The 15,133-nt window shown below is 48.4% G+C and overlaps 1 protein-coding gene across 5 annotated transcripts in view; it reads right to left on the minus strand.

The window, feature by feature from the left end:
- The window catches only part of ADD2 (adducin 2), a 573,955-nt gene that overhangs the window by 26,385 nt on the left and 532,437 nt on the right, over positions 1-15,133 (minus strand). Inside the window, exon 15 of one of the 5 annotated variants that reach the window (XM_069617652.1) lies at positions 10,182-10,215. The exons of the other annotated variants lie outside the window; for them this stretch is intronic. Coding sequence (XP_069473753.1) covers positions 10,182-10,215 — 34 coding nt within the window. The remainder of the gene's footprint in view (positions 1-10,181; positions 10,216-15,133) is intronic. 5 annotated transcript variants of the gene reach the window in all.

Raw genomic sequence — 15,133 nt, forward strand, 5'->3', positions numbered from 1 at the left:
TATCAAGAAAAGTGGACAATATGCATGAACGAAAGCACACTCGCCTGCAATTTCACGTACAGGGTCTACAATCAGCTTCTTTGAATTCAATTGATTTATTTATTGTATTTGTTGACAGCACTCTGGCAAGGGTGAGGCAGCTGTCACAGCTGTCAGTGGATAGGAATTTTCTGCTGAGGTTAATGAGTCTAGTGGTGTAGGCCGCTGAGGAGGCTAGGGCATTGACATGTTTGTGCATAGATAGTTCTGCATCTAGGTGAACACCCAGTGTTTTCACATGGCTTGAGACGCTGGTGGGGTTTCCGTCAATGCAGAAGGATGCAAAAGCAGGGCCTAGCCGTTTAAGACGGTACGGGAGCCTACTATGAAGAGTTCGGTTTTGTCATCATTTAGGCAGAGATGGTGTTCTGCCATCCGTGCCTGAATGATACTGTTAACTTGATTGATGTTTGCAGTGTCAGTAGCGTGGTTATCAGTAAGTGTTAGCAGAATTTGGGTGTCATCCGCAAAGTTAGTGTATAGGATCCCAAGGTTGTCAAGGTGGTCAAAGAGGGGCTTAGTATACATTTTGTACAAGGTGGGTGAAATGCAGGAGCCCTCAGGGACACCATAGGGTACAGGTACTGGGTTGGCAGCTTCTGAGCCTGCGAAGACCCTTGAGCTTTGTTGCCAGAGAAAAGCTTTGATCCAGCTGGTAGCTTCCCTGGACAAATTAAATTTTGTGGTGAGGTGCTGGCAGAGAATTTCATGATTGACAAGATCGAAGGCTGTGGAGAGGTCGAGGAGGAAGATGGCAAGTTGGCTAGCACCGCGGATGCCGCCGAGATTGATTTTTAGGTCGAGGAGGGCAGCCTCTGTACTGTGTCTAGGTCTGAAGCCGGATTGGCGGGTGCCCAATAGGTTTTTGGATTCAAGCTATGCTTGCAGTTGGTCGTATGCAGTGCGGTCTTATATTTTGAGTAGGTAGGGCACGGTAGTAATGGGGCGGTAGTTGGTAGTGAAGCTGGGATCAAGGGTGGGTTTTTTGATGAGGGGGTGACCCAGGCTTCCTTGATGGAGGCTTGGACGGAGTTGGTTTGGAAGGAGGCATTAATGAAGTTGGAGATGATAGGTGCCAGATACTCAGCAAACATTTTGATGATGTGAGCGGGGCAGAGGTCACCCTTGCAGTTGGAGGGTTTAAGGTGTTGGATGATGAGGAGGACTTCTGAGAGGGAGACGAGGGAGAACTGGAATGGGCGAAGGGTGGTGGGTGAAGTTTCTAGGGGGATGGAGGGGGTAGTGACTCTAGCAGTGAGCACTGATTTTTTTAAGGATAGTTTTAGTTTGGTCGTTTTATCAGGTAGTGCTACTTGGACGTTGGTGTACCAGGCTTTGTCCTTGGGAAAGCTGGTGATAGGGGGTGCAGGGGCTTCAAGTTCTCTAAAAACTTTGAAGAGCTGTTTAGTGTTTGAGCTGGCTTTGCTAATTCTGGAATTGTATATTGAGGATTTTGTGGAGATGACGGTAGCTTTGTAAGTACTGACTGCTGTGTGGATAGCTTCTTTGTTGTTGGTAGAGGTTTTTTTTCTCCAGAGGTGTTTTACGGCCCATTTGTGTTTACGTAGGGAGATGAGTTCTTCAGAGAACCAATTGTGTGTACGATTTTTCTTTTGGATGGTAGTTTTGAGAGGGGCGTGAGAGTCAATTGTGTGGAGTATCAGGGTGTTGAATGCAGTGAGTATGGATTTGGTGTCGATTGGGCAGGTGGGGGGCGAGGACGGATGAGAGGTTATGCGAGTGCACGTGGGGTTGTTTTGGGCATTTGGGTGCTCCAAAGGTAAGAGGAAAAGTATCAGCGAGTGGTCGGTCTGAGGCACACAGTCAATGGCTGTAACTGATATGGGCAGGTTGAGGTGTGAGACCCAATCCAGGGTGCGGCTCTTGATATGGGTGGGAGAACTAACGGCTTGTGTGATGTTCATCTCTTATAAAGAGGTGGCGAAGGCAGTGGCTTTGGTATCGATTGGATCATGGAGACCGAGGTTAAAATCCCCGAGGAGAAGTATTTTGGTTTTGGGTTTGATGAGAGGGGTGAGGAGGAGGGGGATGTCAGTTTTCGGGGAGGTAGAGTGGCCAGGTTGACGATAAAGGAGGAGGGGGTTGGTGGTAGTTTGTGGATGAGGTTCTAGTTTGGCGAGGAGGAGTTTGTAGCCAGACAGAGTTTCAAAGTGGGAAGATCTGAAGGGAATGGAGGCTTTTGCAATGATAGCGACTCCACCGCCTGGTTGGGTTGTTCTGTCCGGTCTCAGCAGAGTGTACCTGGTGGGGATGGCTAAGGAGAGGAAGGGGCCTGCATCTTCGTGAAGCCATGTTTCAGTGATGGCAAATATGTCAAGGTCATGATCCAGGAGAAGATCGAAGATGTCTTGCACGTGTGCGCAGAGGGGTCATGCATTGATGAGGGCAAAGGAGAGGGTGTGTGGTTGAAGGGGTTTGAAAGGTGGCTTAGTGGGTAGTGGTTCCTGTGTGGAGGTTGAGGGGTGTGGAGGTTTGTACTGTGTAAGGGGGGATGGTGGGGGTCCTGTGCGGCCTCTTAGGCGGGCACATCTATCAGGGCCAAAGCAAGGACCATCCGTGCCAGTGGTGATCCGTGAGCATTGGCACTCATGTCTTGGAGGGCCAATGTGTGTGGGTGGCAGTAGGGTGTGAGTGGTAGAGCTTGGCAGATGTAGAAGAGATGATGAAGGTGCTGCATGGGGATTGGTGGTTGCTTAGCAGGCGTGAACTGGAGTTATGGAGGTTATAGGCTGGTGTTTTGTGGCATGCAGGCGATGGAAGCAGTGGATGGTGAAGAAGAGGGAGGAAAGTGGTGGGTGTGGGCAGGTGGATGATGGTGCGGGTGGATCATGAGATGGTGTGGTGCTTGGGGGTGGCAGGGTTGAGCAGAGGAGGTGAGTGTGCTTTGTTGGGTGTGACTAGGCTGCACATGGTGCAGTCTTTGCATTGGGGGAGTGCATAATTACTGTGTGTTCTTAGTGCTGGGGCAAGGGTAGAGGGAATACTGGGGGTAGATGTGGCTGAGAGATATGATGGGTGGGGGATGCTGAATGCCTGGCTTTGAGGTGCACTTTTTGCATGGGGGATGGAGGTCAGCGCTGTGACTAGGGTAGCAAACTGTCCCAGATTTCGCGGGATTGTCCCGCAATTAGGGACTCTGTCTCGCAGTTTGCAGAGTGGCTGTGCGGGACGCAGGTTGTCCTGACTTACGTCGGGACAACCTACCTCCAGCACAGCAACTCTGCAAACTGAAGTGGCCATTTACACAGCATGGCGCTGCTGCTGGCTGCTTTCTTTCTCCAGCAGCTCTGCAGCCCTGGCTCCTTTTGAGCCTACAGGTTGAGCTGTAACACTCTGACACCTGGCTTAATTCAAATGCTAATGTGTTGTTCCTGGGGTCATGATGGTCATGTTTGCAGTTAAAAAACGTGACCATCACCTCCCAAGGACAAACCATTTGCATTTCAATTAAGACAGGAATTAAGAGCCATTAAAAAAAATTACATTTAAAAAAGGGGCGGGCCAAACGTGAATGACGTTGTGATGTCATCACCGCCTTGTGGGCAAGTGTCCCACGAAAGACTATCAAAGAGTTGGCCACCCTATCTGTGACTGAGTGCTGTTTGTCTGCACGGTCGGCTGGCTTTGTGCCTGTAGGCGAGGGCTTTGGAAGTGGGAGGAGGTGTGGTGAGGCACACGCTCCTTCCGAGGCAAGAATGGGGTTGCCAGTCCTGTAGAATTGTGGGCAGGGTTATGTGGGACAAGGACGGAATCGTTTTTTCGATGCTTACATGAACAGTTTCTGTTGTAGGTGGGCGGGTGCCTGGTCAGTAGGTTGTGGCGGCCCTGTCCGCATGTGCGCTTTCAAGGTGTTCTGGGGTTTGTAGTGTAGAGTAGCCTGATTTGTGCATGCGTGATTGCAGGGGGTAGTGAGACTGCTCGCAGTAATAGTTTCTATGTTGTGAGCGGCCTGGGAGCCGTATCTAAGTGTGGCCATGCTGGGTGGAGAGGGCATCGGCTAACAGAGCTCGATTGCTGGCAGATCAGCAACCATCAGAAGCTGGCTTCAGTATATGACCTAATTCACCATACCATATAGCAATAGCACAAACACTTTAACAGCATACACTGCCTTAATGCAGGATGGTATGTTGGCTCACTGGGTAAGTCGTCAGATGAAGACATCATGCAGATCACAATCATGGTGGGGCCAATTAAGAATGTCACCACTCAAGGCTGTACTAGCCGCCTACCTTTAGGCTGCCAACGTGTCCAGAAGAGGGCTCAAGAACTATTTAAGGTATGTGACTATGCTTAACAACTACTTTTATATCAACAAAATAATACAGACCCTTCATTGAAAGACATATCTCATTGTTTGGCATATAATGGTGGGTGCTGTTACAGTTGTATGGCTAGGTAAGTGTTGGTTACTATGTGTGTAGTGAATAATGCACTGTTGCAAAACATGAACCCTGATTGTGGGTGTGGGATAGTGTTATTTATTTCTATTTGTTTTTATAAGGCACCCTCTGTGAAGGGCAGTCACTTTGTGGCACCACAAATGGAAAGTGTGGGTGATCTTCATAGTCTAGTCGCATTCAGATTAGGTAAGTGCATGGTACACACAGGAACAGCTCTGTCAGGAGAAAGGAAGACAGCCACCTGAGTGTCGTCAGTACCAAAGTGGGTTTCCAGGCATTTGAGGAAAGCAAACTGATTGTCAGTGTCAAAGGCAGAGGAAAGATCTAAGAGGATATGGATGGCAGGAAAGATATTGTCAAGAGAGAGTGAGAGAAGAGGTTCCTCTCCCCTAAAGAGGGGGGCTGACTCAGTTCCTCTCAGAGAACTGAACACAGATTGGTGGTCATGCAACACCCCTCCTCTTCATTGAAAGCCACGGGTTGGGAGAAAGCCAGTACATGGTGCAATGGCAATGGTGTGGTAGCGAGCCAGAATTGCAGGACCATCAGATAACTTCTTTAAATTGGGTATTGTATTTATGAGAGGTTTCACGGGCCTGAGAGTGAGGATCTCATCCTCAGTGGAGAGAGCAGTGGGTGGCACCATAGCTGGTCTGGCAATGTGCACTGTGAGGAGGGAGTGGCTAGTCCAGGGCACATCAGTGGTGGTGATTTCCGATAAAGAGTTTTTAGAGGAGGGACAAGATTGAGCGCATGACCACAACTGTGAGTTGGTGAGGATGGACAGAGTTGGAGAGTGCCAGTGCATCACAAGAGCCAAGAAAGAGTGCAGTGGTGTTGTTTGGTTGGATGTCCGACCAGATATTGAGGTTACCCATCATAACACGGATGAAGTTGGAGAGAACTTCAATGCAAGCCCAGACATCCGCTCCGTCTTTGTGAAAAAGGCGCAATATAAGAGGACTGTAGATGCTAATGACGCTGAGCCAGGAATTGCCATCCAACAGGCACTTCCAGGCCAGGCTTTTAAGGGGGTAACACACTGCAGTGGAGAGTACAGTAGTGGTGATGGTATCAGAATAAATAAGGGCAATCCGCCACCACAACCCTTTGTGGTCTAATGTTTGCCATGATGGACCCTGAATGGAGCAAGTTGTTTGCTGAGACATTGTGGTTGCTGCAAAACCAAGATCCATTGTAGCCAAGGAAGTCGATTTGCTAGCTCGTTATGGTTGTTAGAAGCATGTGTGTTTGCAGACCTGGTGTTAAGGGCGCTGACAAAAAAGTAACTGAGGACATACCTGGCTGGAGGAAAGAAAGCAGGAGGAGGAGAGGTCACTGGAAACAGGGAATCCAGAGAGTGAGGAACAAGTGGTTCATCGCCTAGGTGCTAAAGGAGGCTGGGAGAGGATGCAGGCAAGGGACAGAGCAGACAGATGCAGCCAATACAGGGATAGTCAAGGTATTGTAAGGGAAAAGGGTAGGGCGCAGGCAGACAAAGTCAAACAGTTTAGTGTGACTGTCATGGGCTATGATAGTACAATGAAAATAAAATATCCTCTCTAATACCTCCATTTATCACATTAAGAACCCAAGGGGTTAAGTTGAGAGGGAATGAAGGCCATCCAGGCAAAAGGGTTATAGGAAAAGATGAAAATGTCCATTTGCTTCTCTCTAGAGATGACATCTATATGAGTGCATGCAATGGGCAACCCATGGGTTATATTTAATGGTAACCTTTTCCCATGTTTCAATAGATGTTTGGAAGAGCAACAGCAGTGGTTAGACAAAAGTGTAGTTTATGGAAGCACCAGAGAAGGACATGATGGCGCACAAGAATGGTCAGACGCTGCCAGTAGAATGCAACATCTAGCCAATAGGTGCTGGGAACAGGAAGACAAAAAGGGGGAACATTGATCAGTGTGCCAAGAGGAGAGAGGAAAAGTAACAAGAGGGTGAATCAGGCTCCCTGGAGAGGAGGTCGTCAGATTCAGCAAGGTAGTCGAGCAGCAGACACAGAGGGGAAGATTAGAAGAAGTTACCAGGAAACGGGGGCCAAAAGCTAGACTAGCGTCGGCAGTGGTTGTAGCAGCAGAGCAGTTGTGGTGATGCAGGTAGACAGTAAAGGCTGGCCTTATCAAGCAGCCAAGCAATAAAAGGTAGAGCTAGAACACAATCTGCGCAAGGCACAATATGGCAAACAGAGAACAGGTCCACTAGAACCTACACTGGTGTAAGACTAGTACCATGATAACATGTAAAGGAGTGTCTGTATAGACCACAGAGTGGCAAAAGACACAGTAACAGAGAGGGGCCTCTGCAGATAGCACTGAGATGGGACAGATGAGAGCAGTGGAAGGCAGAACCTAGACGGCTTCAAGCCCATGGGAGGGAGAGGAGCTGCAGATGAGCTCCCAAACAAATTCTAGTGGTAGCAGAAGGCTAGAGAATTAATATACATTAGAAGACAAGATGATAACACAGAGCGGGTACCACAGAGTCTCAAGATGGTAAGAAGCTTGTAAAGTACAGGTCAAGGAAGGGGAATTTTGACAGGCATGGAGGCAGCAGCCAGAAGGGCAAGAGAAGCAGGAGGCATCGCAGAGGCTCAAGAATTTAAACCTACAGTCCTGTCAATGTACACCAGGAAGGGAGACTGGGGCAGGAGACTAAAGGAAGGCAGGTCATGCAAGGCAGCCTATAGAGATGAGATGCACAGAAAGCCGCTGTGGGGGTGGGAAGGATGAAGGGGTGGAACTGCGGAGCCACTGAGGGGACATGTAAGCAGCAGGAATCCAGGGCTATGCAAGTGGAGGCAGTAAGGTAGCATTACGGAGGTGAGGAGGACATGGAAGGATGGCAAGAACACGGGAATCGGAGATAGTCAAGAGGTGGGAGGGTGCAGGTGGAGAGACCAGAGAGGCAGCTAAATGGCAGAGGTGTCGACGAAGGATGGCAAAGCCAGGTGGAAGGAGAGATAGAAAGGTACCAGAGGAATCGAGCAGCTAGGAGAACAGAAAGGAAAAAGGGGGGGGGGAGTTACAGCAGAGTAAAGAAAGGAGAGTATTCACCTGGTGGCCTGGAGACAGTACACAGGGACCATTTTGGAGGAACCCAGGTGCCAGGATGGGATGAGGGTGAGCTCTCACCTAAGGCAAACAGTAGTCAGATAGCAAGCCTATTCTGACCGAGTATGATCAAGATATATTTGAATGGGGCAGAGCCAGAAAAGGTTTTGGGGCTGTCCTGTGCCACTTTTCCATTTATGTAAGCCAACATCTCCCTTAGGTGGATTGAAAACAAAGGGAGAGATCCAAATTCAATTACCCGAGGGAGGAGCAGCGTTAGCAATAAGTATCTTGTTGAGAATGGTAGGCTTCACGAAGTTGAGGATAATACAAGCCCCTTCCTTATTTTCTGGTTTGGATCCCAAACAGTCTATGCTAATCCCTTTCACTAGGTCACAAGGGTGTAGACATGTACAGCTTCTAATGGTTCCAAGCCATTACGTTTTCCACGGTGTACTTTTGTAGAGGAGGGAACATTGGATACATGCTACATATTACAATGCTACATATTACATGAATTATCCATTGTTAGACTCAGTTGCACCTACTATTGCTTCTAACGGGCTATTTTCCCCAGCCCCAAGTTCAATGCCGAAAAAGGTCTAAAAACAGGACTTGTAAGCAGAATCTTGGTTTTAAGTTCAGAAGACATCATTTTCTCTTGGCTTCTGCTTTCTCTGGAGGCCAAAGTTTTCAGCAACCAAACATTACAATTGCATTATTTATTTATTTATTTATTGTTTGCTTGCTAGGTGCTTATACAATAAGAAAACACTGTTTCAAAGCGCCCACAGGGCATAGAGGGAGCAAGGGTGGGAAATACATTACAACACAATATTTAAGAGCAGAGGGGGGACGAACCTATTATGCCTTGTGAGTATTAAGAACATTCAAGTTCAGAAAGGAAGATGGAGAAGAGGGTAAGTGCTGGGGAGTCCGAGCTCGTGGGTGAGCCATAGACCAAGTGCTAGGAATGTTGAGTGCTACACAGCCTCGGCCATGGGAGGTGTAAGTGCGAGCCTCCAGCGCAGAGGGTGTGCAGATGCAAAGTGCTGTGGATAGACAGGAGCTGGGAAGAATTGGTGTGGGAGGTCAAAGTCCCGAGGATGCATAAGGGCCAAGGACACTGAATCATTGAAACATTACCCCAATGGCCTCCAACCTATGTATCTCCAGATGCTTTGGCTTCTGACTCCCATGACCACTCGCCATAAACTATGCTGGCTAGGGCTGGATGGCGTTGTAGCCCAAAATATGTGGAGAGCAATAGGGCGAGATTCCTGCATTAGACAATAGACTTTGTGCTTAAAATAAAAGTATAAGGAAACTTAAGTAAAATGTTAAAACATTTTTCTTCAAAAAAATCAGTCGATAGGCAGGGGGCCAATAGTGACTCTATTGCATGCAATGATGTCTGAAAGAGTTCTATCTAAAGGTATTGTAACTTGGTGGCTGACAATGCATCAGACGCTCCATTTCACTTGTGTTTGTCGGCGTCTGGAATACCTCTGGGACAGGTGTGGACTGCCTTATAGGGAACTCTGGAGATTTCCCAGTAGGCCTCTGCACCCTGGGCCTCATTTGTGTGGTATGTCAAAATGTTCCCACAGGAAAAAGGCTTGGGCTTGCTGAAAATTGTGTGATATGGGGACACTTTGAAAATTCATTCCAGGGTCTCTTTTGGCTCCCAGTCCACCCCTACTTTGAGGGCATCTTGCCAAGTGCTCCTTTTCTTGATGCTTTGTTCTCATTCTGTAAATTCAATTTTTATGACCTGTTACAATAGGAGTATATATATTAAAAATATGGTGGATCGAAGTTTAAATCCATCAGCCAGCCACTGTGGTTCCAGCAATGCTTTCCAAGCAACCTTTTCCTGATAACAGAACTAATGGCAGCGTGGGCGGGGTCTTCGACAGTAAAAAGCATGCGATGTGAAGCTTCCGCGACACCAGCAATGAGTGCAGAGGAAATATTCAAATCTAATTAAATAGCAACCATGAAACAAAGAAGACATATAGGGCCTGATGGACAGAGCGTTTCCCTATGGGATTGCGCCGTTATAAAACACTTGCATGAATCAGGCCCATAGTGCGTGAAGGGATGCTCTGTTGTTAAATGAAAATGCGGAAGCTCAGGGCGTGTTGTGTGGTCACCGGCGGGCAATGGCTGCTTGAACGCAATGGAAATGCGTCACATGTTGCTCTGGGAAGGAACAGCTAAAAATCGACCTACATGCCAGGTTCACAAAAAGCAAATGATAATCAATACAAGACTCATGGAAGAGAAGAAAGACCCCTGAAGCCCAGTAGTCGGTGGCAAGCCGCAGTTGTTTGGTGTGATGCTGTCATGAATGTATACACAATACAATTCACATGCCATTAACTATTTCCTCTCATGGCATTCCATGGTGTGTGCGTCTAAATTGAAGCACTGCCTAAACAATTGACCTCTTCGTCTATTCAGAACGTGTGCCATATGTTACTGCAAGTTTAGAGTCACGTGTTAAAGGACATCCTGCATTGACTGGATAAGGTCTGTGGTTTGACACTACTAGAATCGCGACATAATTGCGTTTGCTGTTTCTAGCAGATCTACAGGTTACAGGCATGTACAGGGATTACAAAAGAAGTCCCCCCACCATACTTACTAAAGTGACACATATTCAGAATCTGAGGTGATCCCTTGAATGAAGGCACACATGGAAAAGAAAGAACACATTGAAGACAGACACGCAAACACTATGAAACAGAAGACAGACATGTTACAGCACAGACATCGATGGAGGGTAGGTACCTCCGCCGCTCCCACCTCTTCCCCAGACCCATTTTTTCTGAAAATGAAAACAATGCACATAGCAAGAAAACCCATGTCGGCAGTGGAAGTGTTTCAGAATGTCTCTTTCTCTTTGCCTAATACAAATGATTAAAATATTAACGGTACACAATTCAGGAGGTCTAGCCCACAGGTTAGGGTATGTATGTGTCTTTGATGTATCCCTTTTCACACCCGGCAACAAATATCATTTAAAAACATCTTTCCAAACACCTTAGTTATGTATAATGTTCAATGTTACTCCCTGCATGTGTTAGACACATGGTCCTTCTGTTACAACACACAGAGCGGCAGCCCTAATGCTAGCACTCAAGAGCTATGACGGCTGCTGCCCACGTGGACTTTCCTTGCTATAATCCGAGGCTTAAGACGATGATTTGTTAATGCCAGGAGTCAGCTCAAGCCTCAGATGCGTGGCCCCTGTGCTGACTGGAAACGCGCAAAGCAAAGAGTTCATCCTGTGCGCGCGTGCTTGCACTTGGCTAGCCATGATTACAGCTGCAGTTCAGCTGTTCTAATGGCAGTCGATAAAAGCCTGCCTGGCGCTCCAGCCCTTCCCACTAGTAAGCAGCAAGATGTGGCTTGCATGCACTTCGCCTTTGGGACCTATCCCTGTTCCTGCCTTCAAACTAAGTTAATCTCATCATAACTCAGGCCCTACCTGCGATCGGCAGTTCTGCTCTCCTCCACTAAGAGGCACCTTTAAGCATTCTTCTTCTTCGTCTTCTTATAATCATATATTTTTGATGCGCTAGACTAGCTCGCAGTGGAGCACAGTAAAAGTCATAGAGCGACTAGCTCAAGAGCAATGGAGCACGGTAAAGGTCATGGAGCGACTAGCTCAGGAGCAATGAAGCACGGTAAAGGTCATGGAGCGACTAGCTCAGGAGCAATGGGTCACGGTAAAGGTCATGGAGCGACTAGCTCAGGAGCAATGGAGCACGGTAAAGGTCATAGAGTGACTAGCTTGGGAGCAATGGAGCACGGTAAAGGTCATAGAGTGACTAGCTCAGGAGCGACTAGCTCAGGAGCAATGGAGCACGGTAAAGGTCATAGAGCGACTAGCTTGGGAGCAATGGAGCACGGTAAAGGTCATAGAGCGACTAGCTCAGGAGCAATGGAGCATGGTAAAGGTCATAGAGCGACTAGCTCGGGAGAAATGGAGCACGGTAAAGGTCATAAAGCGACTAGCTCGGAAGCAATGGAGCACAGTGAAGGTCATAGAGCGACTAGTTTGGGAGCAGTGGAGCACAGTAACGATTAACGATCATGGAGTGACTCGTTCGGAAGCAATGGAGCACAGTAAAGGTCATAGAGCGACTAGCTCGGAAGCAATGGAGCACGGTAAAGGTCATAGAGCGACTAGCTCGGAAGCAATGGAGCACGGTAAAGGTCATAGAGCGACTAGCTCGGGAGCAATGAAGCACAGTAAAGGTCATGGTGCGACTAGCTCGGAAGCAATGGAGCACGGTAAAGGTAATACAGCGACTAGCTCAGGAGCAATGAAGCACGGTAAAGGTCATAGAGCGACTAGCTCGGGAGCAATGAAGCACGGTAAAGGTCATGGAGCGACTAGCTCAGAAGCAATGGAGCACAGTGAAGGTCATAGAGCGACTAGCTCTGGAGCAATGGAGCACGGTAAAGGTCATAGAGCGGCTAGCTCAGCAGCAATGGAGCACAGTAAAGGTCATAGAGTGACTAGCTCGGGAGCAATGGAGAACGGTAAAGGTCATAGAGCGACTAGCTCGGGAGCAATGGAGCACAGTAAAAGTCAGAGCAAAACATTGGCAATGAACATTTTAAAAGTCATCAAATAAACTTCAATAATAAACATTACAGCTATATATGGGTGTGGGCTTTGCACAAGATTGCTGGACTCCACAGAGACCTCAATGTGTCTCCAAATCCCCAAATCCCCAAATCCCCATCAGGTATCAGAATGCAGCTGAGTTGGCCCCTGTGCCTAAACCAGTGTGCATGAGCCACCAATAGAGGCTGAGATGGGGCTCGCGTCTTTATATGTGAGGCCTGAGTTAATTCAGATCGCCTCCCCAAGGTTCATGTATTGTTTAAATAGAACTGAGCATGATAATCTCTATATATAATTGTGAACGTGCGTTTGTATGTTCGGGGTTGGCTCCATAACAGTTGGTGGGCTTAAATTTTGGCCCACGGTCGGCATACCACTCTGATCTCGATCTGGGACGATCTTAAGGTCACTGCAGACTCTGAAGGCTGCGCAGCTCTGATTCTCCTCGATCTCTCTGCAGCCTTTGACACAGTTAACCACTCACTCCTCCTTGACCGCCTGCACTCCCTAGGAATCAGTGGCACTGCTCTCAAATGGATTGCCTCCTTCCTCAGCAACAGGAAACAATTAACCCTCTTCTCCCCATTTGTCTCAACTACTCGCTCAGTGAACACTGGACTACCCCAAGGCGCATGCCTATCTGCTCTGCTGTTCAACCAGGATTCATCCGTACACACACAACATCTCCTGCTATAACTACGCTGACCATACCCAAATTATCCTAAGAATTCCCAAGTCAGGCACCAACCCCCATCCCGACCTTTTAGCCTGTCTCCGCGATATTGAACATTGGATGACAATAAACCACCTCCTTTTGTACCCTGATAAAACTGAAATCATGGTGTGCTGCAAAACTGCCCTTCTGCCAAATCTGCTCCCATTGCCCCAGCCCTCAACCCTGCTAACCCCCTCCGATATAGTAAAAAACCTAGGCTGCACTATGAACTCAGGCCTAACCCTCTCCCGTCAGATCAACAACGTGTCAAAATGCTGTCACTACCACCTCAAACTTCTCAGACACATTTTTCCCTACCTCTCCTACCCAAACAGACTTGCTGCAGTTATGTCTATTGTGATGTTGAGACTGGACTATGCCAACTCCCTATACCTAGGAGAACCCACATACCAACCCAACAAATTTCAAAGAGCTCAAAACGCTGCTGCAAAACTTCTCCTCGCCCTGGGTCATAGAGACCACATCTCACCAGCTCTCTGAACCCTCCACTGGCTCCTAGTCAGACGAAGAGCCACCTCCAAGACCCTTTGCATCGCCTCATCTCAATCTCCACACCAAATCTGTTGGTTGGCTTCATGATCATCAGTCTGGCTTCAGAGCTGCCAGAGCACGGAAACTGCTCTCTTGAACATCCGTGAAGACCTGTTCTCCAACCTCGATTCCACCACCCCCTGTGTCCTCATCTTGCTTGATCTCTCCTCTGCCTTTGACACAGTCAGCCATGCCATCCTGCTCAACCATCTGTGTGATAACCTGGGTATCACCGGTCAGGCCCTGGCGTGGCTGGCTTCTTTCCTCTCTGATCGACCCTCCCAGGTCCAACTTGGGTCCTTCCTCTCCTCTATCTCTATCTCTACCTATGGTGTTCCCCAGGCGTCTAACCTCTCCTTGGCTGTTCAACCAATGGATGGCACTTCTTGCCCACCACATTGCCGCTCTCTGCCCCAACTTCCAATGCTATGCCACCTCTTCTCCTTCACTTATCTCTGACTGTCTGTCTGCTATTCAGGAGTGGTGTGCTGCCAATGATCTCTGCCTTAATGCCAGTAAGACTGAGATTATCCTCATCGGCACACCTGCTCCCCACTTTCCTGCCACTCTCTGGCCGGCCTCTCTTGGCCCACCTTCTGCTCCCACCTGCAAGGCTAAAAACCTTGGGGTCATCTTCGACTCCACACGCTCCTTCTCTCCTCACATCTCTGATGTCTCTAAGAAGTCACACTACCAGCTGCACCTCCTCAGAGGTATTCTTCCTTTCCTCTCCTTCCCCCAGAAGCTCACTGTCTCCAGAGCTCTGGTTCTCTCTAGGCTGGACTATTGCAACAGCCTCTTTCTAAATCTGCCTGCTTCTACTCTCTGCCCTCTGCAACTCATCCAGAACAGGACTACAAGACTTGTCCTTGGCCTCAAGCCCAGGGATCGTATCTCTCCAGGACTGAAATCTCTGCACTGGCTCCCAGTGGCTGCGAGGATTAAGTTCGAAACCCTCTTAATTGTCCACCAGGCCTTCTGGTGCCTGGGGCCTCAATACCTTCAACTCTCTCTTCCTAAATATCTTCCTTCTCGAGCTCTTTGCTCATCGGCCTCCAACTCCCACAGGGTCAGTCGCTTCTCCAAGCAACGAGTTGGTGGTAGATCTCTCTCTTCGGCTGGGGCCTCCCTCTGGAACAGCCTTCCTGCCTCGCTGAAACTTGAGTAGAACCATCTACGGTTCCGGAAGAAGCTTAAAACCTTCCTCTTTGCTTCTGCTTTCTCTCCCCTCCCCCCTGCTGAATTCCTGGCTGAAACTGCAACTGCACTGGTTACCTGGTGACCCTTCTGATCTCGGGCCCAGGCCCCGCCAGTTGCACACCTGTACTGCCTCCCTGGCAACCCCGCACATGAGGACTGTTTTCTGTATCCCTACAGTCCCCTACCAGCACTAATTCTGCACTTACCTTGCACCTGCCACGAGCTGGCCGTATTTTTTATTTATCTTATTTATTCTATTATCCCATGTACTGCACTTTCCCCTCCCCCACGCACTTTTCCCCTTCCCCCTTCCCATGTACTTGTGTGATCTGAATGACACCTGGCCTAGTAAGATTGTTGTCTGTCTTCCCTCTGTTCCCCCTCCCTTGCCCCGTCGCGCCTTGAAACACTTGTGTATAGGTGCATTATAAATGCCATATCATATCATACCCACTATGCAGTGCACAAGACCGGCCCAATGTACTTACAA

This window comes from Ambystoma mexicanum, chromosome 10 (genome assembly GCF_040938575.1).
Source record: "Ambystoma mexicanum isolate Mex_15411 chromosome 10, UKY_AmexF1_1, whole genome shotgun sequence".
Taxonomy (NCBI): Eukaryota; Metazoa; Chordata; class Amphibia; order Caudata; family Ambystomatidae; genus Ambystoma; species Ambystoma mexicanum.